This window comes from Mesoplodon densirostris, chromosome 1, assembly GCF_025265405.1.
Source record: "Mesoplodon densirostris isolate mMesDen1 chromosome 1, mMesDen1 primary haplotype, whole genome shotgun sequence".
NCBI lineage: Eukaryota > Metazoa > Chordata > Mammalia > Artiodactyla > Ziphiidae > Mesoplodon > Mesoplodon densirostris.
In genome coordinates, this window is record NC_082661.1 from 75,387,835 (window position 1) to 75,413,949 (window position 26,115).

Genomic DNA, 26,115 nt, shown 5'->3' on the forward strand with positions numbered 1-26,115 from the left:
CAACTAAACCCATTTCAATCCTGAGAAAAGTACTGGGAAGGACTTGACTAACCTCTGGGCTGGTGGCTGGACAAAGAAATCTAAGAGTGTCTGTCCTAGCTGTAAGTCCAGTTCCTGGTACATGACAGGTGCTCAGAAAAATATCTTAGCATGGGTGAAAGAAGCAACAACAACAACAAAAAGAGGAGCAGTTGAGAAACCTGGCCCACGTACATGTTAAGAATCAGAGAGCAATTTTCTAGAAAGACTTCTCGGGCCTGTACCAATTCTTCTATTTAAAGCTTCAAGATGGAACAATCTGCTTATGTCTTGCAAGGTGCAGCCGGCCACATGTGCTTGACAGGGTTCACCCAGAAGCATGGCTGGTCCCGCAGGCCTTTCTGTAGCCCCCTGGGTGGGCTAAGTGGATTCCTGCTTCAGAATGTGCACGCACACGCACACACACACACACACACCGCACACACACGCGTGCGCACACGCACACGTGTGCACACGCACGCAACGCATGCACACACCCACACGCATACACGCACTCGCATGCAACGCACGCGCACATGCACACGCACTCACACACACACGCACACAAACACTGCTTCACCTCACCCCGTTCATCACATGGCTAACCCCAGGGCAGCTCTCAGGCCTCAACTACATTCTCAGTGGGCCCTTCCCCAACCCCCCTGTGGTTCTTTCTCAGATCCTTGCTCTTCATACTCACAATATTTATCACAATGTTAATTATATATAAACTGGGTAATTATTCGTCTAATCTCTGTATCCTGTCACAAAACTTCAAGCTCGACGAGGGTAAGGACTACAGCTATTTTATTCAGCAATAATTATCTAATGCCTACCACAGTGCCTGGTACCTAAAAGACACTCAAGATGTATTTGTTTAAAGAATGATAATAGGAAAAATAGTTCGCATTTTCAGGAAGTTTTCTATGTGCCAGGTACCATCTCAGTTGCTTACAAGGCCTTATATCATTTACTCCTCCTAAAGGCTGTCGTGCTCTCTCTGTTACTCCCCAAATGGCTGGTGACTATACAATGATTCTATGACTATCTGACATGTAAGTGCATTTGGGCAGATGTTACTGAAGATGTTCCATGGTCACCATAAACATTTACATACCATCCCACTACTTACCCTTCGGCCTAGAATCTGGTTGATAGCGGCACTTTCCTTTAGAGTGCACTCAGCTACGACATTCGCTCTCATTTCTTTCATGTATAACATAAAGGCATTCAGAGGCTTCTTAATGTGAGGTCTCTTGGGCTCCTGCTCCTTCCTCTGTTCATGCTGAGGCTTCCTAAAAGGCGGGGGTGGGGAAGAGGTGAGCCCAATGAGGAAGACATGGCAGGAGAGCAGCAGAGCATCTGCTTATACCACAAGGCCAGCTCAGGCTGGGACCACCCTCTGGGCTCTCTAGAAGCCCCCAGAGCACCATCAACTTAGAAGAGCGCCTCGTCAACTCCTTGTGGATAAGGATCCTTTGGTTTGAGGAAGTTTACCTATAGCTATAGAAGGGTTTAACACAACATGGAAATGGGCTTGTGTAGATGCTCCATCTAAACTTTTAGATGCTCCTTGGTCACCTCGGGAAAAGCTGAACGTATAGTGCAGGTGGTCAGTCCTCCTCCAGAACTGAGGTTCTTAACTTTTTTGGGTCAACGGCCCCTCTGAGAAGCTAAGGAAAGCTTAGACTCTCTCCCCCAAACACACGCACACTGGTTTTGCCTGTATTTGCAGGGGGTTTATGGATGATCACGTGCTCCCTGCCACCCCATCCATCCTCCCATCCCAGTACAAACCCTAGATTAAGAAACTCAATTACTAATCTCTTCGGACAATTTAGCCCTGCTGTAACAGCCTGGGATAACCCTGGCCCGACAGGAAATCCTGGGCTTGGTTTGCCCCTTTCCCTTGAATTCTGCACTCTTGAAGCCTCGATGCAGGGTGACTGCCTTTCCAGAAGGAAATGCACTGAACCCTCCTATCTACTTCACTCCTGTGCTCCTCAAGAATCGGAACCCAATTAAAGCCTTGTAGTAAATGGCTAAACAGCTCAAGTTATTCAGTCGCTATGCTCTGAAGACCACTCCCCCTTCGGTGAGTTTCCCTTGATCTTTTGAGGTCTGTGCTCCTTTTCAATCTCAGACCCAAAATCAGAGCAGTGAGAATCAAGCTGCTTTTGAGGACAGAGCTTTTGAGGCGGAGCTACACTGATTTCCGTAATAACAGAGAGGGGGGCAGATTCAACAACAGCGAAGGAGAAGAAATTGCGTGGTTTAAGTCCTTAGGACCATAAGGCACTCGCGGGTGAAGACAGAGGCACACTTACACGTGCATTAGGTCGCTGTCAGTGTGCGGGTGTTCCTGTTTGACCTGAGGCGTTACGATAGCTGGATGTGGGATGCCAGTTGTGTGGGGACCAGGAGGACCAGGAATCATATGATGAGAAAACCTAAAAGAAGGAAAAACAAGAAAACAAAATGTACTGCTGTAGCAAAAGCTAGACAGAGTTTCCAAACAACCCACTAACTGCTACTGGCTGAGAGTGAAAACACACCTTCATACGCAGAAGTACTAACTATAAGTTAGAGCAGGCTGATGATTAATTTCTTTCCTTTCTGTATTCAGGTGGAAAATATTTATAATTACGTGCCACCTCACAGATTTTTTTTCAAGCTAATGGTACAATCTGGCATTTCTCCTGGGAGGGCTCTAGGCCATAGGATTAAAAAAAAAAAAAAAAAAAGTGAGTCACTTTTCTTGCAAAGCAGTTTTCAGAGAAGAATTTCAAGAACAATTACTGGAAATATAACACTACATTAAGATTTAGCTTTTTAAATGATTTAAAAATCTAAAGACATCACATTTTAAACTCTGTCTACATTCCTAAGCAAACCTTCACATTAAGAGTCTTCTTCTGTTGGCTTTTTTCCTAATACTAGGAGAGAACAATTGAGAAGACAGGGGACAGGAAGATTTGTTCAGTCCCCAATTTAATAAGGTCACCATCAACATCACCCCAAATGATTTTCTACACATAAAGAAAGTAGTGTTTGAGAGATCTGGCCTAATGGAAAACCGATAACAAAATTAAGGGGAAGGATTTAATTAAAGGGAAGGATACAGTTCTGCTTCAAGGTACAAACTACGTATGCTAAAATAAAGGCTTTTTCCCAGAGTATACTTGTAGAGCATTAAACAAATCTTAAAATATCCACTACCATCCTACACAAAGGAGGGAAACTGCCATGCAAGAAAAATAAACGAAGACAGTACTTTCAACAAGCTCTTTGGATAAATTTGGATATGCTTTAGAAATTTTTGTTTTTCAAGCTCTTTTAAAGTCAACAATTTAATTCAACAAAAACAACTTTCTGGGCCTCCCTGGTGGCGCAGTGGTTGAGAGTCCGCCTGCCGATGCAGGGGATACGGGTTCGTGCCCCGGTCTGGGAGGATCCCATGTGCCGCGGAGCAGCTGGGCCCGTGAGCCATGGCCGCTGAGCCTGCGCGTCCAGAGCCTGTGCTCCGCAGCGGGAGAGGCCACAACAGTGAGAGGCCCGCATACCGAAAAAAAAAAAAAAACCCAACTTTCTCAGGTCTTTTCATCACCGCCTGTACATACAGTTAATTCCTTCTTCTGGGAAGGAAAGAAGGGACTCTGCTTGGATATTTGATATTTCAGAAACAAATTTTAAAAAATTAAGGAGGCATGGGAAAAATACAAATATTTGATCAAATCATAATGCTCTGCTAAATGTACCATTTGCAAAAATACATGATGCTGGTTATTTGCCCGTGAGAAAATCCTGTTGTCACACAATTCTTACAATGTTAAAAAAAAAAAGTATACAGACAGATTTTGGGGGAAGGATATTAATTTCATCCTCTCTCAATCAGCTAGATTTACAATCTACTGAAAAAATAACGTTTCTTAAAAAGCTGAAATTCGCCAAACTGCGAATTTCATACCGATGTAAAAAAGTAAAGATTCACAACCAGTTACTAACCCAACAGTTTGACTTCTAGCATGTTAATGCTTGCTCCCTTGAAAAAGCCACATTGAACACGCAGATGATACACCACAAATGTGTGTGTACATCAAGCACAGGGCACAGAAGCCATCCTTTCCAGAGGCAAAAGCATTACACACAGCGGTGTGGCACAGCAGAACTCACAGAGCTTCGCTTGCACCAACGTGTCCACACGGGGCCTGATTCACACACTAGGACACGCAGCCCCGTATGGCCTGACAGCCTGTGAGCACCGTCCCTTTTCTTCGGACGGCCTTGGTCCCGAAGGCTCTAGACTATCTGGGCGCTTTCAAACACTGGCACGTGAAACTGATACAACTTTCCTCATAGAAAGCAAATTAGAAAACTCAGATCAAACCAGTCTTTATTCTCCCCACCCCCGACCCCACCCCCATCATATTTTGAATCGAACAAGCTCTTCTGATAATGTCCCCTCTGGGGACGTTTCCAGTCCCACAGTCGGGTGGCAGCGAAGTCTTCTGGAGGGAGACACGGGTCCCCGGGGCAGCCGAGTCCATCTCCCTGGTGGGCGTGGCTGGCGCTGCTTGGGGAGGACCCTCCGGGACGCCTAGTGTGGGAGCCAGGCACCCTGCGCAGACAGGCGCGCTGGCCGAGCCGTGCAAGCGCCCGGCCAGGACCGAGAGGCAAGCAGAGGCGCGCGAGCTGCAAGCGCAGGAAGAGCAGCCTGTCCTGGAGCGCCCGGTTCCACCTCCACCTACCTGGACATGGAAGTGTCGACTGACAGGGAGGATGGGTAGGGTTGCCTGAAGCCTCCCGTGACGGGATATACAGGCTGACCTTGCCTGAGGTCACAGAAGAAAGGAACCCATCAATGACAGAGCATGACTTACCAACCAGCAGTAAGAGTTTGATGAGGGGAGGAACTCAACCAGAATTTTGGGGGTGTGTTACCAGGGCATTGCTTCAGTCACCCGGCTCCTTCCCTTCCTCACCCTCCGCCCAACCAAAGCATCCTCTGCCTTGAAGGAAATTTCCCACCGCAGTCCGTGAACGACCTGTCGTCTATCCCTTCCCCTCTCCCATCCCCACGAATGCTTTGAACAAAGCAGGCAGGTAAACAATGTTTACTGAATATAACAGAACCTGAGAATGGTGAAATACTCCTTTTAGGTTAGTGGATTCTTTATCAGAATCTTTGAGAATTTCAGGGAAGGGAAGAAAGAAGGAAATAAAAGTTTATATTTATATAAAAATGAACAAAGTTTTTAAAATACTGCACTCCCCCCCCTTATATATCTATGCTACAGGGAAGAAATAAAAGATCGATTCATTGGAGTTATTTTCTCTCTCCTCTGAGAATTCCATCTCTCCCTCGGTTTTTCCTACATCTCACACTTTTCATTTACACAGTCTTTATTTCCAGATGCCACTGATGCAACTCGGCCCAGGATTATTGCCCCTGAGTAGCTAAGTTCAGAGAGAATAATTGATGTAGGTTTGAAAATATCTGCACAATCAATTAAATTCAGACAGAGTTATTGACTGAGAGATTTAATGCAAAGAGAAGAGAGAAAGCTGGAATTTCCATGGCAGGATGAGCCCTCCTTATGAACAAGATATAATATAAGAATGTCAAGGTAGGGAAACTGGGGCCTTGACGTGGGAGCTGTGGGGAGAGAGCCAGATAAAGAAAGGAGAGAAAATATTTGCTGAAGTTGCAGCACTCTGTCCATGGAGTGAGCGGTGGGGAGAGGAGAGGAAGGGGAGTGGGAACAGGGAAAGCTGCACTGTAACAATAAAATGACAAAAATAGGCTATATTACATGCAGTGATTCTTTCTTCCCTAAATACATTTCTTTTCCTTTACCTTTACAATTAAAAAAATTCGAAAGGAATGTTACGGATTTTTCAGAAATAACAAAATAGAGAGCATTTGGATTCTGAAAAAAAGAAGTCCAAACATCAGTTTTTCACACCTCTGAACTCCAACTGGTGCTTATTTTATTAAAATTCAAAAGATGCTTTTGCACTTGCATTTCTCCCTAGTTATTTGTCATTTATCTCACGCGCCCATTTATAAGCAAAGATCGATATTCAATACATCTAAGGTTATGTTTCAAAAATGTAAGTTGTTCATAAAGAACTAGGAAAGAAAAATCCACACTAAACGCTTTGTACAGGCATAGCAAATGCCCAAAGCCACAAATTGAATCCATAAAACTATAAGCTTCAAAGCAAATGCTACACAGCCATTTTCTACACATATTAGCAAACGAATTCAATCCATTTCAAAGTCTGTATGTTTTTTAATCTTTTAAATTGAAATGAAATAAAGTTAGCACCTTGCTTGTTGATGTGAAGTTTCTTCAACTCAAGTGTTATCATTCATAAAGCTAATTTCCATGAATGGAAAGTAGAAGAACACGTGCTCAAATGCCTGGCTAAATGTTGCAAGAAGGATCTTACCAGCCAAGAGGTGGGGTAATCTGTCCAACACCACCCGGAGACAGGGGATAGAAGGTAGGGATCTCGGGAGCTGGAGGATGTCTGGACATGCCTATTAAAAAGAACAGAGAGGTAGAGTTTTCAGATTCATAGGACATTCGACTTTAAGAGAAATAGAAAGGCAAGAAAATGCATGATGTCATTAATACTTAAGCTCTAGAATGAAACAATATTTATTTTTCAGATCCATTTAACAGAAGTCAGTTTGTTAGCTTTTCTCAAGACTTCAGCATCTGAGAAAACAGGCATTAAGGTAGTACATCTTGAGGAGCTCCTGAAAGAGTAAATATGCTGCTAGTAAAACAGGCATCAAAATAAGACTTTAAAATTATTTAGTTTGCCCTCATCATAATATCACTTTGGTCAGGAAAATGGTATACAATTGTTTTTGTGTAGAATGGAAAATGACAGCCCTTCATAAGTAGAAGGCCTGCCATGGTGTTCAAGGATTAGGTAAATTGCTACTTTCAGATTTTCACTGGCTCCCTTATGGACAAATAGATTTGGGAAATGTGATACCTCAGAGGATCAAAGATTAATTAGAAATCATCTTCAGCCCCATAATGGTCGTACTTGATATGATTCATTTGGTCTCTGCCACTTCAGCTTCAACTAAGCTCTTCATCAAGTTGAGTCCTCTGGGCTCCAAGGTCAAGCTGTTCTGGATTAGTTGTATTCCACAGAAAATGAGAGTGCCACCAAATTGTTTCTTGAGCTCACACTCCATGGAGCACACTGCCCTATAACTGTAAAAACCACCTGAAGGGGCTTCCCTGGTGGTGCAGTGGTTGAGAGTCCGCCTGCCGATGCAGGGGACACAGGTTCGTGCCCTGGTCCGGGAAGATCCCACATGCCGCAGAGCGGCTGGGCCCGTGAGCCATGGCCACTGAGCCTGCGTGTCCGGAGCCTGTGCTCTGCAACGGGAGAGGCCAAAACAGTGAGAGGCCCGCGTACCACAAAAAATAAACAAAAAAAAAAAAAAAAAAAAAAAACACACCTGAAGATTTTACCTAATCCTAGTCCCAGATGACACCTCTTTGTTTATATTTTACCTTGGGTACAGAAAAGAAGGGCTAAGACGCACACATAAAAATGCAAAATAAAAACTTAGATTTAGATTTGGGGGAAAGTGCTTCTGAACAGAAAAGAGCCACATGAGTTTCTTTACATAGCTAATCTGGCTTTAAAAGTCCATTATCATGTGCAAACACACATTCCCAGGTTTAACACCCAGAATATGCATTCAGTGGCTGTAATTATATTGGCCAGTATGCAAATTAGGTGAGCATACAGAAGATGCTCTTTAAGTATGCTGCTTTTTTACTATTCAAAATGTTTATGAATTTCATTTGGATCTTAAAAGATACTGAAGGCCTTGAGCATATGGGAAAGGCTTAAGAAGTGTTGCCTTCAAAGTGGATGTTAATTTGACTTTGAAGTTAGGACAAACTATTTCTCAACTCTCAGAGAAAGGTCTTTAATCTTTCTCTTAACAGAGAGTTTACAGGAGATCATCTGAGGTTTTACTGTTTTTAAAAGAATAGTCTAAAATCTCCTTTTTTGATCTCTTATCACTTTCAAATTTAATGACTATTCTTTTAATTCCTTTATATCATCAATTCACCAAAAGCACTGCATACAATGGGACCTAGGGCATCCTGCGGATCCACTCTCTCCCACTGAAGCAGAGCCGCTGGCAGCTGCTTTTTGGAAGCTGGAAGTTCACCTCAGCAGAGTAACCATCAAATCTCCCTTTTTTTTTTTAAGCTAGAAATACTGCTTCTTTTGGTCACAGTAGACCCCAAATTTCATACTCTGGGATTTTTTTCTTGGGTCTGGGGAGGTAGGGGCCGCAGGGGTGCCTACAGTGGTGATTCTTGACGTATCAAGATCACAGGGAAGTTTCTCCAAGTCGCTGCCTCCCTCACCCTGACACTCTGATACCTCTCCAAGCCTCAGGTTCTGCAGGGGGGCTGCTCAGTTTTGAAAAGAAAAACCAGGCCAACTCAGAAGAACTTGGAAAACTTTGTGGAAATTTGAACTTGAAAATCATAATTAGAGATGGAATTGCCTGAAGTGTCTCCTTTAATCCCTTTGTTGGAGAGGTGAAGTGACTGTTCAGGTACCTAAAAAATGCGATTTGTCCTGGGATCTTATCTCTGGGATGCAGAGAAGTAGCCTGCTTTCAATCACAGGTCTCTAAGCAGACAAGCTTGAAACCTTGCTCTCCACTCTAGTCCATGTTCTGAGTACACTGAGAAGGCTGCGTTAGTGATTCTTGTGGGAGTAATGTGACAGAACAAAAAATACAAACTAGCTGGATTTGGTTTTACTGCTTAAGAAGAAAGGAGGGAACTACCATTTACTTAGCACCTGCTACAAGCTAGTTCCTGTGCTGGGTATTTAATTTGACTCTTTCTATTAAAATTCTGCTCATATTTCAGATACCTCTCTCTCATGGAATATTCTCTAACTTTTATTGCTCTGAGAAATCTTTCTTCTTTGAATTTACAACATTTCATTTGTACTTTTAACATGGTACTTAAGATATTCTTCACTTTGGTTTTTTGTTTGTTTGTTTTTTTACCGGTACGCGGGCCTCTCACTGTTGTGGCCTCTCCCGTTGCGGAGCACAGGCTCCGGACGCACAGGCTCAGCGGCCATGGCTCACGGGCCCAGCCGCTCCGCGGCATGTGGGATCTTCCCGGACCGGGGCACGAACCTGTGTCCCCTGCATCGGCAGGCGGACTCTCAACCACTGAGCCACCAGGGAAGCCCCTTCACTTTGTTTTATAGTGAGGCTGTACAAATGATTTCCTGCCTGAGCCTTGTACACTGCTTGGAAAAAAGAGACCGTGTTTTCCCCATCTGTGTATCAAACCATGGTTGTCTCCGGAGGAGGCTCTGAATATACTTCTGAGCGACTAAACAAATGAACAGGCGAAATAAATGGACCCATTCCCCATGCTGGGTCAGTACTATAACCATTTTGCACATACATACATGATGTGGCTTAGGTCATTACATGAGTAGAAGAAAGTGGATCTGTGTTTTCTAAATAGCTTATTGTTGTTTTAAGATCCCGTTTCCAAAGATTCCTAGAAGTGTGTGCCTCTCTACCAACTCCTGTGCTACTTTAGACACATTTCACATCATTCATTTAATGAGTATTTATTGAACACTTAACTATATTCTGGAGGCTCTATGCAGTATATCCTTAAAATTTTTTTAACTTTTATAAATAACTTTTATAAACACAGCTGAAATGATTCTGGTGTCAGACTGTATGGATACAGTAATTCTGCCACTCACTAGCTGTATGTCCTTAAGGAAGTTATTTAATTATTATTCTGTAAAATCAGAATGAAAATGAAATAAGTGTTGTTGTGAGGAATAAATGCATTTGTATATAATACTGAGAAGTGCTTGGTATATAGTATAAGCACTATGTTGAGTGTTTGTTGTTATTTATAAGGATACAAACATAGAAACAGGTACATAAACCCAGTATTTCTTAAAATCTCTTTCCTTTTAACATTTTTATCAGACACAGTGAGTGGAACACAATGATGGGTATTAGCTTCCCTTGCTTTTCCTACAACTAACTACACCTACACACCTGCATCCCGCACCCTATGAAACACATACTGAGGGACATGTAAAACCTAATACGCTTCCTAATAGGAAATTAACCTAAAGTTATTTTCCTACAAATGAGAATGGGTTCTCCTGACAAGCAGTTTATATTTATTGGATAATTCCATCTAGGGTTAGAGTATGAACATGATATTCTTTTCTTAGAACTTTGAAATCAGCAACTCAGTATCACCATGTTATAACCAGCTGTATGTGATATAACCAAAAGGCAGGCAGAAGGAGAGAAAAGAGAGTAAATGCAAGAGATCCAGTAAGCCTTGGACTTTTTTTTCCCCTTACACTTACTTTTTGGTGATCAATGTACCCAAATATAATGATATGAACTCAAAATCATGTAAATTAGTACTTTTTTAAAAAATTAGTTCTTTTTAAACCAAGGTTTTATATCCCCCTAACTACATGGTGATGAGGTACATGAAGTCCTGGACAGAAAAAGTAATTAAAAATAGGATTTTTAGGGCCTCCCTGGTGGCGCAGTTGTTGAGAGTCCGCCTGCCGATGCAGGGGATACGGGTTCGTGCCCCGGTCCGGGAGGATCCCATATGCCGCGGAGCGGCTGGGCCCGTGGGCCATGGCCGCTAAGCCTGCGCGTCCGGAGCCTGTGCTCCGCAACGGGAGAGGCCACAGCAGTGAGAGGCCCGCATACCGCAAAAAAAAAAAAAAAAAAATAGGATTTTTATATTAAAACAAATATAAACTGTGTATGGAGCAGAATGCAAAAATCACACGAATTTTTAGGACAAAATACTTCAAAGAAACTGCAAGCAGACAATTTCTGTTCATGCCCACTAGTCCCTTCTCTAGTTCTAAAAAGTTTGTTTAAAAAAAAAAAAGTTTGAGGAGTAATGATATAAATTACAATTAGCAAGGTAAAACAAGGTAGGGTAGCCGTAAGATATGGAAACAGAAGAGAAAGTGTAATTGTAATTGGTAGCTAGTCAGAAAATTGTCTGTTTCAAAAAATTGAACTCTCCTAGGGACTTCCCTGGTGGTCCAGTGGGTAAGACGCCACGCTGCCAATGCAGGGGGCCCAGGTTCCATCCCTGGTTGGGGAACTAGATCCCGCAAGCATCCCACAACTACAGCCCAGCACAGCCAAAATAAATAAATATTTTTAAAAAACCAAACCAAAACAAAAAATTGAACTCTCCTAGAATTCCTCAAAGAACAACTTCTGAACCATCCCGTGTTACTCCTTTAAAAATTTTTATAATGTTATTCTTTTAAACAAGACCATTTCAAAGTGCTCAGAACAGGGACTGGGATATAGTAAGTACTATGTAATTTTAAGTAAATAAATGGTTTAAAACTAAATAGAACATGCTGTTGGATTATTTTTGCTAATAGCTTGTTCGGGGCTTTTATATCTATCTTTAACTGTCATCCGCATCTTTATGGTCCTCAGAGGCCAAGGTCATATTGGTCCTGTGGTCCCCCTTGGCCAAGGCCGAGGTCATATTCGTCATATGGTCCCCCTTGGCCACGGCCAAGGTCCTATTCTTGAGCTTCCCTCTCAAACTCAGCCTTCTTCCTAAGATGCCTATCTTAATTCCCTTTCTCACGACATATTCACAGACCTGTCTCGGACGTTTCTTATTCTTTGGAGGTCCTTGACAAAAGGAAGTAGAGGAGAGGAAGGACTGGAAATGAGGAATAAAACAGAGACAAACCCAGAAACACTGGCCTTGATGATTTCTGCCTTCTCCAAGTAAAGGTACCTGGGCTCCACTCAAGCAAAGTCCAACAGTAACTAACTCCTTGAACAGTCGTCTTTTTAATAAAGGTGGGAAATGAACATGATACATATTTAACCTAGAAGTGTTCACAGCAGTGGGAAAAACACCCAGCCTCTGAACTCCACTCTTTTTTTACATCCTTACTATATTTTGTTGTTCACTATCGATCAAAGATAGGCCTGGACAAATGGGTGAAGTGCTGGAGGTGGCACATTTGACCCCTATATACATTCTCGGCCTTCATGTGGTTTTACAGGACCTTTTATTTTGAATGTCTAAAGAGCCCGTTGAGGTCCAAGTATGTATGTACGTGGAAAGAATAAGGGCTATCCTGTGAACAAACTTCCCCTCAAAGTCTGCTCTAAGCTGACATGACCGGAAGGCTTGGAGAACCCGAGCTTTGTGTCCGACAACGAACCCACACCCACACCCACATCCATCAGGTTAGAAAACAGGCGTCTTGATTTTTCAGACCGCTTATGATGTGTTTCTCTGTAACTGATACAGAAGCAGAACTTGGTAATAATGTAGAGAAGCAAAATAAGACTCACGGTTGCTTTGACTTTAGACAGAGATGGTTTTGTATTTTAATTATATTTATATCTAAATTGGTCCTGGGAAACAACAAAGAGAGGAGAAAACACAACAGGGACATAAAGACCAAAAGAAATCACAAAGGGCTCAAAAAGGTAACATATGAGGGAAAAAAATCTCCTACTTTGTCCCTTTTCTACCTTTTTTTTTTTTAACACTATCATCAACACCTAGTACATGTTAAACAAATATGGCAGGGGGCACTGAGGACTGAATTTGTAATGTATTTTCACAACATATTGGTTTACACTGTGATCATAGATCATCAGAGCTGTCACTTTGAAATGACCCTTCAATATTTTTGTTCTGTTTTTTTTTAATCCTGAAAGGAAAAGAAGCCAACAACAAATTCTTGTATGCTTATTAAAAAAAATTGCTATCAAATAAATTCCTCTCCTACAAATGTATTACGACCCACCCAGTGACATGGGCGGAGGCACTTGGGAGGTCACTCAGACTGATGAGATGAGGCTCCTTGCTTATCCCAAGTGGCCTGGGGAGGGAGGCAGGGCTCTCACCTTGTTTGGAGCTGACATCCGAAGGGATGTGTGACGGGTGTGATCCTGGAGAAAAGTGCTCGTCGCTGTAGGTGATGAGGGGGGTGAGAGGATGGACTGCGTGGGATGGCTGCACCACGGGCACTTTATTTGACTGCAAAGTAATCACAAGGACAACCGTTAATATGGACGCCCAGCTCCTGTCTCCTCTTCCCGCAGAAGTCACACAATAGCAGTCATTGGGCACCAGCACAACCCGAGAATCATCTCCAGACCTGGACAACTGAAGCATCTGCTCTACTCACTTAGATCTTCAGGATTTTCTCATGTTCAGGACTCAAGTACATGAATAGCCCACCAAGAAACAACCGGTTATTTAACCAAGGCCCCTTTGGAGATTTAGGTTGGTCACTATTATTCCATATGACATAAGTTCTAAACATACATATTTACACTCCCCTTTTGGATTATCTCCTCAGGTTAAAGTCAGCCAAGAGCTACTGGAGCAAAAGTTGTGAATGTTTTATAAACTCTTTATTCATTATATATGTTTAGCATAAAAAAGGCACTCAATAAATATTGTTCAAAGAATACATAAATGAATAAATATTGTCAACTTGAAGGGCAACTTTTTAAACAACCCAGTGTATATAAATCTGCTGTATTGATATCACCTTAGTTTATAAAATTCATAATTCTAGAGTTGTACATCTTTAAGAACCACCTTATACCACTTAGTTTTATAGTTTTATAGTTTTGTCAATCAAACATGACCATCATTCATTATGCTTTAGAGCTGCTCAGTTCATCTTCAGGTTCTTTAGTTTCTAGAAGTCTTAATTGATAAGAACAAATTCCCAATCTTGAGTGTAACTGCATAATGTGAAATATGGCTTGTCAGAACACTCTAACTTGTTAACTTTATATTTTAACATATTTTATATGTCTTATATGTGTTTAAAAGTAAACTTTATATTTAATTTGGAATTCTAAAACTGTAAAACAGTAACCCATTTTAGAGGTTCAGGTTATTTATCTGGACTTCATCAATTTGAAATCTGGAATTCTTTTGTTTGGCTAAAGTTTACCCCGCCCCCCACCCCGCCCCCAAGAAAGTGCTTACAAAGCAAATCAGTAATATAAACAAGATTCAGGCAGTTTAACCTAATCAGGGGATTGTTTTAAAAGAAACTCTACCTACCCCCCCCAAGAGAGTAAACTCAACACAATTATATACATGCAAAATACGTTTCTGATTTTAAATTCATCTCCTAATTAAAGCAGTCTCAGGAAGATCTCTATTTAGAAACACTACAGTAATAAGTAACTTGTGAATTTAAGAGGAATAGACTATAATGAATTGTAAATATTCTCTCATTCACTAGTTCAGACATGCCTTCACCACAGCCAGTTTGAAATAGTGAGACTGTTACTGTACTACAGACTAAAACGCACACGAAATCACTTTCTCCGGAAACAAATATCTGTATTAAAAAATTTAAGTGCCTGAAAACTGCACAGTGTAAACTGCTTAAAATGTAGGGACATATCTGAACGGCTGAGGGCCCATAACACACTTGTGTGTGGTGGCTGCACCTATGATGTACGCTGATTATTTCATGTTTTTTTTACAAATTAGGTATAAACAGTACGTGGCTCCAACAGGAAAAACCATCCCCTCAGGAAAATTAGGAATAATCATACTAGTAACACTTAATTCTCTTTACAGTTAGTAATAGTAATTCTCTACACCCTACCATTACAACCTGCACCCAAAAGAAACTTATGAAAAAAAAAGCAAGGGGAAAAAAATCACACTTTTTTAAACAATGATATAATATCCATACTAGACTTTCCCCTATTTTATAATTATCAGCTTCTCTCTAATGGCAGAACTTGCGTAGCTCATATAGCCCTTGGCATTTATTAAACAGAGCACCATTATCAAAGCCACATGCCTTTTCTCCCCACACTTCTGCACAGACATCTATGCATATAAATGTGTAAAAGGTTAAAAAAAATCTTTCAATGCTTTTCAAGGGTTAATGATGCAGTTTGTCAAATACACAGAATGAGCTTCTTAAATACTTAGAATGCTAAATGAATGCTTCTTAAATATTTAGAATGCTAGAGGAAGTGGGAGGTGGGTGGGTGTGAGAATATTATTATTATAAACCCTTTTAAATACAGCAAAAATCGCAACACCCAAATGCTAGAATGAATATATTGCAACTATAGTTTAGAATAACTGCTCTGAGTTTCATTTTTCAGAAGTTTCATAAGAAGCATAATCGCCAAACAATCTACTTAGATATTTTCTTGGGGTAGTTAAAAAAGCATTGCAGAAATCTTCCGGGAAAAATATATATATATATTTATTTTGCATGCCTTTCTCATTTCCAGAGCACCACCTTAAGGAACCTGCATTAGCAGGCAGCATCTTCTTAATGTCTGACCTACCCCTCCAGTCATCTAGCTCAGAATCCGGTGCCATGAATTTTTGTTAAATTATGCTATCCTTGCTCTCCTCTTAATTTTACGGTTTTCAAGACAGATTTGCTTTCCTGTGGGAAGGAGATAAGAAGCTGAGGATTTTCATTTAAGCTCTGGCCTTGTCTTATATTTTGCAAGATGGATAGCGGAAGCAGTACTAGTAGGTGTGTTAAAGCCAACAAGGATTATGTCTATTTTTGTGGCCAAATAATAAAAGAAATATGAAATCTCAATAATATGAGCGGGCCCAGTTCTAGGCTTTATATCTTACCTCCTGCTGATCACCTCTGCTACGCATACAAAAGGGTCCAACCGACACCATGGATGCTTGGCACGTCGCCCTCACAGTCAAGTGTCCTCAGCCCTAAACAGCGGGCTTCCTCTGACATCAGGAGCTGCTGCCCTCTGATGCTACACGCACACACAAGGCGAGAAGCCAGGCACTGCGACTTTGTGTAAGTTTTAAGACAGACAATAAAACCATTCTTTTTTATCGCCCACCTTAGGGTTTTTTCTCTTTTTTTTTGAACTTTTAATTTTATATTGGAGTACAGTTGATTAACAATGTTGTGTTAGTTTCAGGTGTACAGCAAAGTGATTCAGTTATACATATACATGTACCTATTCTTTTTCAAATTCTTTTCCCATTTAGGTTGTTACATAATATTGAGCAGAGTTCCCTGTGCTCTACAGTAGGTCCTTGTTAGTTATCTCTTTCAAATACAGCAGTGTGTGCATGTCAGTCCCAAACTCCCAACATAACCATTCTTAATTCTAGTCTTCTCACCTCCAAATAACAATGTGCTGTATACTGGGGAGGGGAGTGTGTGAGGAGAGAAATAACTAATTGACCACTTAGCTTCTATAGACAAACTTACGTAACTACATTATAATGCCTAGTTACAGGTATATATGTGGGCACATGTGTATATTCATTAAGCACCTAAAATGTGCCAAGCACTATTCTAGTGCAGATGGCCAATACAGACAAGGTCTCTGTTCTCACATAGCTTCCTTTCTAGGGGCCTGGAAATGGGGATGCGGGTATTGGAGACCAAAAAAAAAAAAAAAAAAAATGTGTAAAAAACAAAACAAAAACCCCAAGCAAAATCTGAAAAGACAACATCAAGTGCTATGAAGAAGAGAAACCAGGTGATAGAAGAGACACTGTATATCTAATCATATGCCTTCGTATCACATTAAAGCCGTAAGAAACCGAAAGTTCATTTAGTCCAAGATCCTTATTTTCTAAGACAGGAAGCTGAAAAACAGAGGTCACCAGGGAATGGGTGATCAAGCCATGACTAACGTCAACACTTAGAGTAAGACAGCCTTGCTCACTACACAACTCCAGTAATATAAGGCCACTGTGAAGAAAATGGGAATGGAGACCCCAGGGGCACTTAAGAGAGTGGAACCAAGCAGTAGAGAAATACCATCTTTCTGGTTCCTACTCTGTGCTGGGAACTGTGCACCTAGTACTGTACCTAATAGGACCCCAGTCTCCTGACTCCCCCTCTGATGCTTTTCCCAGCACACAGCTCCCTGTAAGGGAGGGAGGAAGGGCAAAACTCACTTCGATTCTTTTTCATTCACAGGTACAGTCAGGTAAGTCTTAGCTTCCAGAGGAGAACCACCAGGTACTCCCAACATGTGTCCTTTCCTTGATCATCTCAGGAAAACAGCCTGCACAATTATTCCACCTTTACAAGATACCTGGCAGCCTTAAGTCGTCCCAAATTCTCCACACCTGCTCAGAGAGAGGTTCAGTGACTTGTCTACACTCGTACGGCAGCAAGTGGCTGAGCCAGGCCACAGACCTTCATCTTCTGATTCTAGCTATACATCTCAGGCAGGTGACCAGTCAGGTGAGCAAAGGAAAAAGATGGAAAGAGCAGGTACTGGAAAAGGGGTAGAAAATATCAAGGGTGGATTCGAGAACACAGCTCTCCTGCCTACACTCAGCACCCGTAAGTGGCCATTCAGGAGGAATCCCGCACTCTTTTCCCAAACTGGAAAAACCACCATCAGGCCACCCTACCTGCGAAGCACATAATGATTACAGTAACTAACCCTTAGCCAAGTACTTCCTATGTACTAAGCACTTTATAAGTATCTTTGAGGCAGATACTATCCTTATCCTCCTTTTCCAGATGGGGAGGCTGAGGCACAGAGAAGCTAAGTAACTTTCCTGAGGACCCAGAGCTAGTAAGTGGCAAAGCCAGGTTCAAATGCAGGAAGTCTGGCTCTCGAGGCCACGTTCATTACCAGTAGACCATGTGGCCTCTCTCAAGAGCCCAGCTCATAAAATCCTGGACACTGAGTTGACCCTCTGGGCCGTAGCTGACAGTATGTGACATCCATGAAATGCCCGTGTGGTCTCTGTCCCCCGCACAGGAATCACATCAGACAAAGAGGCACCTTCGTAGAAGCGGTTAGAGCTGGAGACTCAACTGCCACCTTTCTCTCCGGGACTGGATAACATTCCAAGGAAGCTGGCTTGGCTGCCACCCAGGCTGGTCCCTGCAGGTAAGGACTTCTTTGGCATCACGGCCAATAAGACCCACACCTCCTGCAGACACGAAGTGGGTGCCACTTAGGGATCCAGAGAATCAGCCCCAAAGCAGCATTCCCAGAAACGACCCGCTCACCGCTGGCAATAACTCGAGCTGTTGTGAATGTCGTCAGCCTCTGAGGATGTGGTCTGGGAAGGACTAAAAAGTGTGAGTTCAGCTCCCTCCTGGCTAAGGCCATGGGCCTGCTGCTAAGTGGAGTAACAGGGGGAAACCTGCCGGCCTGCTGGCTAGTCTCCGTTGTGCACATCTCCACACCTCCACTAAACCCACAGCGCAGGATCTGGCTGTGCATAAAGGTCCTGAGTTCCATTTCAATCAGCTGTGCATTTTATCAACAGTCCTGGTGATAACCGAATCCAGGGGAATTTTGACACTCCACCAACTTACTGAGATGAGGAATTTCATCTGGCCTAAATCGTTAGGGTGGCGTTTTACTTTTTATTAAACTCTTAAGAAGTCTGGTGTTCGTGAAGTAGAAGCCGTGTAATTTCATATCGTGCCTTCCCGTCCTCTTCTGAGAATCTGAGCTTCTCAAGCCTTCCCACAAAGAGCAGCAGATTTAATTTGCCCCAAAAGGATACAGTGATTCTTGCGTTCACTAGAACTCAAAAGTAACACCTGGTACTGGAAATCTTTCCTAAGATCCACCAAAGCTAAACACCTGATTCAGATCTGGTGTGGCGGTCAAATCTAAATGACTACCGGCTGTGATGCAGCAGCTTTTTTCAGATAATGATGAGGTCCCAGACTTTGCAGACTTCCTGAGCAGGAACTGATAAAACTCTAAGGCTCGCAAAGGACAAATATTCCACAAGCCCAACTCTGGAGGCAAAGGGATGGTCTCTACTGGACACCTGGAATATTTTCCCTAAGAGAGGAAGGAACATGTTGTAGGGAAGGAATTAATATGCACTGGACACCCAGTAAGTGCCATCATTATGGCCATGCCTTTACATCTCTGGCTGGCACTCATGCACAGAGGTGGGCGGTATCATCTCTATATTTATAGATGAGAAGGCTGAGTCCTTTTGGACACAGCTAAGTAATAATCAGAGGAGAGAGAACTTGTGCTGGCACAACTGGGCACCCATGTCCCTGACTGTCCTGCCCCACATTGCTCACTACTCAGCTCCTCTCTCCACCGCTGCTCCAAACCACCCTGCCAGCTGAGCATGACCTGCCCTGGGCTCAACTGTAATGAAGGGTCTGGAGAGAACAATGGGCCACTTGGGAAAGACTGATGTCACCAGCAGGACTCCAAACAGACTGATGGAATTGCTGATAAAATGAAAAGGTGTGACGCGCCCTCTGTGTTCCCACTTCTCTATAAGGTGATGATTTCTATAGGTTTCCTCCTTGAAACCTAAAGTCACCCCTAAGTTAGGTGTTACAGTTTACGTTACACAGAGAAGAAAGCCAAGGTTCTGAGAGGGTAAGCAGTTTATACAAGATCACACAGGATGTTAAGCGGCAGAGACAGGATTTGGACCCAAGTTGGAGACTCTGAAGTCCACAGCTTGTATCCCAAGGAACCAAAACCAGACGGTGCCGGCATCCTCTGGTTGCCAAGTGGATGAGATGAGTAATAATACAGTTTAATATTCAAGTACGTGGGAACTGGAGGCAGGGCGTTCAAACATTCAAATACCAGTTAGCTGCTATGCTTAGGTAACTCAATTTTTCAGAATCTCGGTTTTCCCATATGTAAAATGGGTAGACTAATACCTCACAGGATGAAGGTGAGGATTAATGAACAACGCAAATAAAATATCTATCAAGTCCTGGCATATAATATAAGCTCAATAAATATTTGTGAAATGGATAAAGAAGAAAGGGAAAAGAGGGCCAATAAATGAATTACTCTGCTCTCCAAAGTTCAAATCACTCATCTCTAAGACACAGTACAGCTTAGAATTTAGAACTGTGCTTTCTTTCAGATGAATTACCTGCCAACTCTCCCTTCTGCAACTGGTTTAATAGGAAGACAACTGGATTCCCTGTCTGCTTTCACATTCAAATCTCCAATTTGATATGTTATTTTGGTTGAAATACAGGAAGAAAATCTGACCTCACACAGATACGTTGTTGAAAAGGGAAGGATTATTTTAATAATTTTTTCAGATAATTGTGGATCTTCTTCTTTGATACTAAACCAAAACTCAACAAGTGGTGATTGAAAGGCTTGCTGCAATGTAGAATCAAAAAGCTTATCAATATATTTTTCCTACTCTTACATTAAAATCGATGGCTCTGTCTTGCACTTTGAATTCACCCATGTATCACTTTGCATTGGGTCATTTGGAAAATAGCCTTCACTGAGTTGACGTATTTTGTTACACAATATAAAAATCACATTCATTAATGTCATCACTCATCTCATCAGAAAAGCTTTAAGGATTTGGGAAGTTATCAGGCCTACAGCAGTGGTTAACAAGTTCTCTAAAATTCTAATTTTCGCTTGAAAGCTCCAATTTTATCACTGGCAACAAATGCTATCAAGTGTTTTCACTGAAGAGAGAGACTCACCTTACTCATTTGTGAGAAAGTATCTGCCAAACACCAAAGTCCAAAGAACCACAGTTTGTCTGTCAGTTATGCAGTCAAGGGGTCAAGATTTAATAAAATTAAAAAAATTTCTACTGCTTCCTCAAGGATATTCTAAGTGACACTGGCATTTTTTCTCCCCTGGGAGGGTGTTGTGGTGCAGAATTCAGTGACTATTAGTACCTCTTGGTGCCAAGGCATCAATAGTTTTACCCACTGTCGCTCTTGGACCAATGATGCAAATGCCAACACACAGCGGAGAAGGCAACTAATGTGTTGCCGTTATCACGACAGTAGTTTTGACCTCGTGGACACCCTATCTCAGGGAGCCCTTTGAAAACTGCTGCCTGTAGTAAAGTAATGGTACAGAAATAGTTGTTGATTGTGGATGATCTAAGCCAATAAGGTGAAAAGCATTATTTTTGTTAAGCTGAATTCAGAGAGAAATTGATGAATGGGTTACAAAGGTAGAATGCTTTCATGATGTACTAAGTTACCATTTTTTCCTTCCTATTTGCTAGTATCATAAATCTGTAAATCAAGAGAAATTTGAAAAGCAAACAATCAAAAGTAATATATACCACATCCTTTTAAATAACATTAAAATTTCTTTACACTCCTTCAACTCTTTTAACTCAATATAGAACCCCAGAGACTCGTGTTCATTCATTCAATTTGAATTATTTTCTTCAAAGGAATTCTTGACACATACTAGCTGGGAATAAGGATTTCCACCCTTTGGTGCTAAGAAGCCTTCTTCAACTTCCTCGGGTACACCAGTCATCACTGGCTTTGCGCTTGCAGCCCCAGGACATGACGCAATGCGTTTACCACACTGCATTGTTACTACTTGTTTGTGCATCTGTTTCCTAGATAGAGCTCAGGTCTTGGTAACATATTGCCAGTGTCTAGCATAGGTCCCGGTAAAGCGGAGACAATCAGTACCTACTTCTTGTGACTAAAGGTCTGAATGAGGCTTTCAGCACTAAGAAGTCAGCTCTGCTCAAGAAAGAATTCCTACCCTTAAATTAAAAACAGGGATTGAGGGCTTCCCTGGTGGCACGGTGGTTGAGAGTCCGCCTGCCGATACAGGGGACACGGGTTCGTGCCCCGGTCCGGGAAGATCCCACATGCCGCGGAGCGGCTGGGCCCGTGAGCCATGGCCGCTGAGCCTGTGCGTCCGGAGCCTGTGCTCCGCAAGGGGAGAGGCCACAACAGTGAGAGGCCCGCGTAACAAAAAAAAAAAAACCAGGGATTGATCCTCGTATTTTCTATTGCTGCCTAAAAAATTATCGCAAATTTATCAGCGGCCTTAACACATCACAAGGTATTGTCCCTCTGTTTCGGCGGGCAGGGTCCTGGCATGGTGTGACCTGTTTCTTAGCTCAGGGTATCACAAGGGTTGGCCGGGCTGAGCTCCTGTCTGGAGACTCTGCCAGCTCACTCTTGCTGTTAGTAGGATTCATTTCCTTGTGGTGATCCCCATTTCCCTGATGCTTATCACGGGGGGGCCACTCACATTCCTTGACAAGCAGCCCCTATGCTGAGCATCAAATGCTTCTTGCTTTGAGTCTCTGATTTCTTCTTCTATGACCTCTGGAGAAACCTGCTTTCCAAGGACCCCCCATGTCAGGGGTCTGTCAGGCCTGCCCCATAACCACTCTTTCCTAAAGCCAACAGTGAGAGTAAGAGAGCAGAAGTGGGGGGCAGCTCGATCAGCTCAGGATGCTGCAAGACCTGATGCCATCTTTTTTTTTTTTTTAATGTTGAGCCTTCTTTTAATTTATTTATTTTTATTTTTGGCTGTGTTGGGTCTTCGTTTCTGTGCGAGGGCTTTCTCTGGTTGCGGCGAGCGGGGGCCACTCCTCATCGTGGTGCACGGGCCTCTCACTGTCGTGGCCTCTCTTGTTGTGGAGCACAGGCTCCAGACGCGCAGGCTCAGTGGTTGTGGCTCACGGGCCTAGTTGCTCCCGCGGCATGTGGGATTTTCCTAGACCAGGGCTCGAACCCGTGTCCCCTGCATTAGCAGGCCGATTCTCAACCACAGCGCCACCAGGGAAGCCCCTGATGCCATCTCTTAAGACAGAGATCACCCCCTCCACTCTCAGTTTTTCTCTGTTGGCAAAATGTTATCACCAATTAATCTTGAGCAGATAAAAATGAGTACCATTACAAACGTTATTCATCTGGTGTTATAGTTCTTCTGGCTACACTATAAAGTCCTGAGGTTTAGTTTTGTGTCTTCCTCCTCTCCTTTTCGCTCTTTTTAATCCAGGGACTATATCGTCAACAGCGTGTTACTCACATGCATCAGAGCTGAGGTCAGTGGCGGCTCGGAGGGGAAGGGATAGGAGAGGACTCAAACATCTTCCCCTCCCCTCCTCCCAACGTCAGGAAAGTCAGGGAGAGCTATGTGCAAGGAAAGTTCCAAGGTAACTACAGGGTCATGGCTTAAAGAATGGAAAAGGGCAATCACTAAACAGAGTTGAGGCTCCAAACAGATTTATTTTGAAGAAAACGTTAACAACCAACCTATCAGATTTCGGCCCATTATCTGCCTTTTAAGAAAATTTTTAGAAAAATCATTATTTTATATTTAAGTGCAACTCTCTTATTACAAGCGTCTATCTAACCTGAAGCTTTTGGCTTAAATACCTGCCCTTAAAGAGTCATATAATTGTCTTACCATTTATTAATTGCTAATAATGCACTAAATGCTGTATGAAATCAACATGGTAGAAAGGAAATAAATCAAAGTTGTAGGTTAAAACTGGATGCTTGAGTGAGAAAGACAAGAGAAGGGACATTCACGGAATATTTACGATATTCTAGGAACTACGAATGATACTTTCACACTTGTGATCAAATTTATTTCCTCATTTTCAAATAAGGAAACAAACAGGCTCAGAAAAGTTAAGTTCTGCCCAATGTCACATAGGTTAGCTTGTCAGTGTTTGAACCTGGATTCTATCCCGAACAGATGGACTGTTCACTTTGAGCTGCTGAAAAGAATGGGAACAAGGGGAATAACTCATTCTGGGAGCCTAAAGGGGACCCACACGTTTCAGTCACTGGAGTCTGTAACTCAACAGACTGGGGTTAAGCCGAGAAAAGATCAGAGCAAAAGGGAAAATGACTTATAATTAGGTAAAGCTGCAACATCCTATTATTTGATTGATTTCACAACACCTTCACCACACCCCTAACCTTCTGAGTGCTGTATTTTTCATGTTAAAGACTGTTCTTTGAAAATTACGAGAAAGAACTGGAATCATTCAAGATAAACAAACAAACCAAAGAACAAAACAAACAGCTTTGAGATTTACTGTGCTAGTGGTAAGACATTACGAGATGACGCCAGACAGTGGCTAATTCAGAAGCTGAATAAAGGGGTGAGGCAGAGATGAAAGGAAGGATCACTAGATTCTAAGGAAGAGGAGACTGCCTGGGTTACTGGCTGTAGGAGTGGGGGGTTCTGTGGGGTGCAGAGGTAGATGTGAGATTTTAGAGTGGAAGGACATGGGGTAGAACAAGATGCCAACGGTTCGTGGCATTTTCTGGATCATAGACATCGTGATCTGATGAAAGCGGTGTGAAAATGTTTTTATATACAAACACAATCACACATTAATGGACTGGGGTGGGAGGTTTCAGTGTGTACAGTGTGTACAGGGGAGGACAGGGAACGGAGTAGCCCATGGACCCTAAATTAAAAACTGCTGCCCTGGGCTTCCCTGGTGGTGCAGCGGTTGAGAGTCTGCCTGCCGATGCAGGGGACACGGGTTCATGCCCTGGTCCGGGAAGATCCCACATGCCACGGAGCGGCTGGGCCTGTGAGCCATGGCCGCTGAGCCTGTGCGTCCGGAGCCTGTGCTCCACAATGGGAGAGGCCACAACAGTGAGAGGCCCGCATACCGCAAAACAAACAAACAAACCAAAAAAAAAACAAAAAAAAACTGCTGCTCTATTCTAAAAGAGAAGTGCTTTAGCGATCACTAAATCATAAACATTTATTATTATTAATAAGCTGGAGTTTAATTAGCATGTTGAAAGTAGTATTTGTGTGGGTCATTGGGAAATAATGAAAGGCAAGCAAGTCAGTGAAGGTGGGTGAGAAGTCAGGGCCAGGGCCTTCTTTGTCTACCACAGAGAGCACTGAGCACAAGCAGCGAGCGACAGTTTCCTCTGTAGCCCAGTGACAAGGCTGTGTAACGACAACAGGCAACAGGAAAGGGCAGAATGAGGCAACTCCAGGAGCTCTAGAACCAGAGGGAGTGTACTGCTTTGGGGTGAGTGGATCCCCAGAAGTTCTCCTCTGAATCTCATCACCCATCAATCCTGAATAGACTCGGTCAGGTTTTCTGGGGCTGGTTTGAGCACAGGCTGGTTAAAAAAGACTCTCTCCACCCACTGCCCAGGGATAGGTATTCAAAGGGAAGGTTAAGTCTTCCCACTGCCACCACAGCAGAATCTATCTATCATCCAGTTTCAGAGGGTTGGAAGATTTCCCCATGGCCCTCAGAACGTCCAGTCCGAGAACTGGATGACCCTAGATCTCCTTGGGGGAGAGGGGAAGGGGGGAGCCTGCATGGGGTGGAGGGCAAGGAAGTCCCACAGCTACCCAGGAGAGTGGATGAGTTGTTTTTATGTTCGGGCTGCAAACGGATGGTACAAAATTCCACAGGAGCAAAGGCCAACAGGCTTAAACCTGGTATTTTCATATTGAAAAGGGATCCTTCACACTTAAAGTAACTATGAAAAGCATGTGCCTTATTTTAGTTTAGATAAAATTGAGTTCTGTTTTAAGATCAGGTGTGAAGCATTTACAGAACAGTAATAAGAAGGCTTATGTGCCAATTTTGTCCCATCAAGCTGTCTCTGATTTTAATAAGTGCCATACGTGTAAAATAGTCTCTGCTTAAAACTGGGTGTTTTGAAAAGTGAAAAGAGTAACATTTATGTCTGTGAGGGACCCGCATTTTCCTACAGTATTTGCTAAAGAGTCTTTCAGAAATCAAAGAAAGAAATGCAAATTATTTTGGCTTCAGCTACTAACAATAACACTCTAATTGAGAGCTACAGCTTATTAGGAAAAGCAAATCATTTTCTATGAATGTGTCAATGTGATATTTACACTGTAAGATACGCATTAAAGCTGTTCTACAGAGCTATGCTGTCCAATATGGTAGCCACTGGTCACCAGCTTTTGAGGGCTTGAAATGTGGCTAGTCCAAATGTAGATGTGCTGTAAGTATAAAATGCACACTGGATTTCACACAGTTAATGTGGAAAAAAGAATGTAAAATATCTCAGTAATTCTTCACATTGATTACATGTTGAAATAACATTTTGGTTATACTGTGTTAAATAAAGTTATTACTAAAATTGATTTTACCTGTTTCTCTTTACTTTTCTGATGGGGCTATGAGAAAACTTTAAATTACATGTATGACTTGCAGTTGTGGACTCACATTATATTTCTGACAGCTCTGCTTTACAGTTTGA

General features: G+C 42.5%; 1 protein-coding gene across 4 annotated transcripts in view; it reads right to left on the reverse strand.

Moving 5' to 3' along the window:
• LEF1 (lymphoid enhancer binding factor 1) overlaps positions 1–26,115 on the reverse strand; it is a 121,589-nt gene that overhangs the window by 26,399 nt on the left and 69,075 nt on the right. For 2 of the 4 annotated variants that reach the window (XM_060104751.1, XM_060104734.1), the window contains exons 4-8: positions 13,019–13,151; positions 6,475–6,565; positions 4,767–4,850; positions 2,346–2,468; positions 1,151–1,313 (exon numbers count right to left, since the gene is read on the reverse strand). In XM_060104751.1, coding sequence (XP_059960734.1) covers positions 1,151–1,313; positions 2,346–2,468; positions 4,767–4,850; positions 6,475–6,565; positions 13,019–13,151 — 594 coding nt within the window. The remainder of the gene's footprint in view (positions 1–1,150; positions 1,314–2,345; positions 2,469–4,766; positions 4,851–6,474; positions 6,566–13,018; positions 13,152–26,115) is intronic. The other 2 variants (XM_060104759.1, XM_060104744.1) reach the window with 1 other exon arrangement.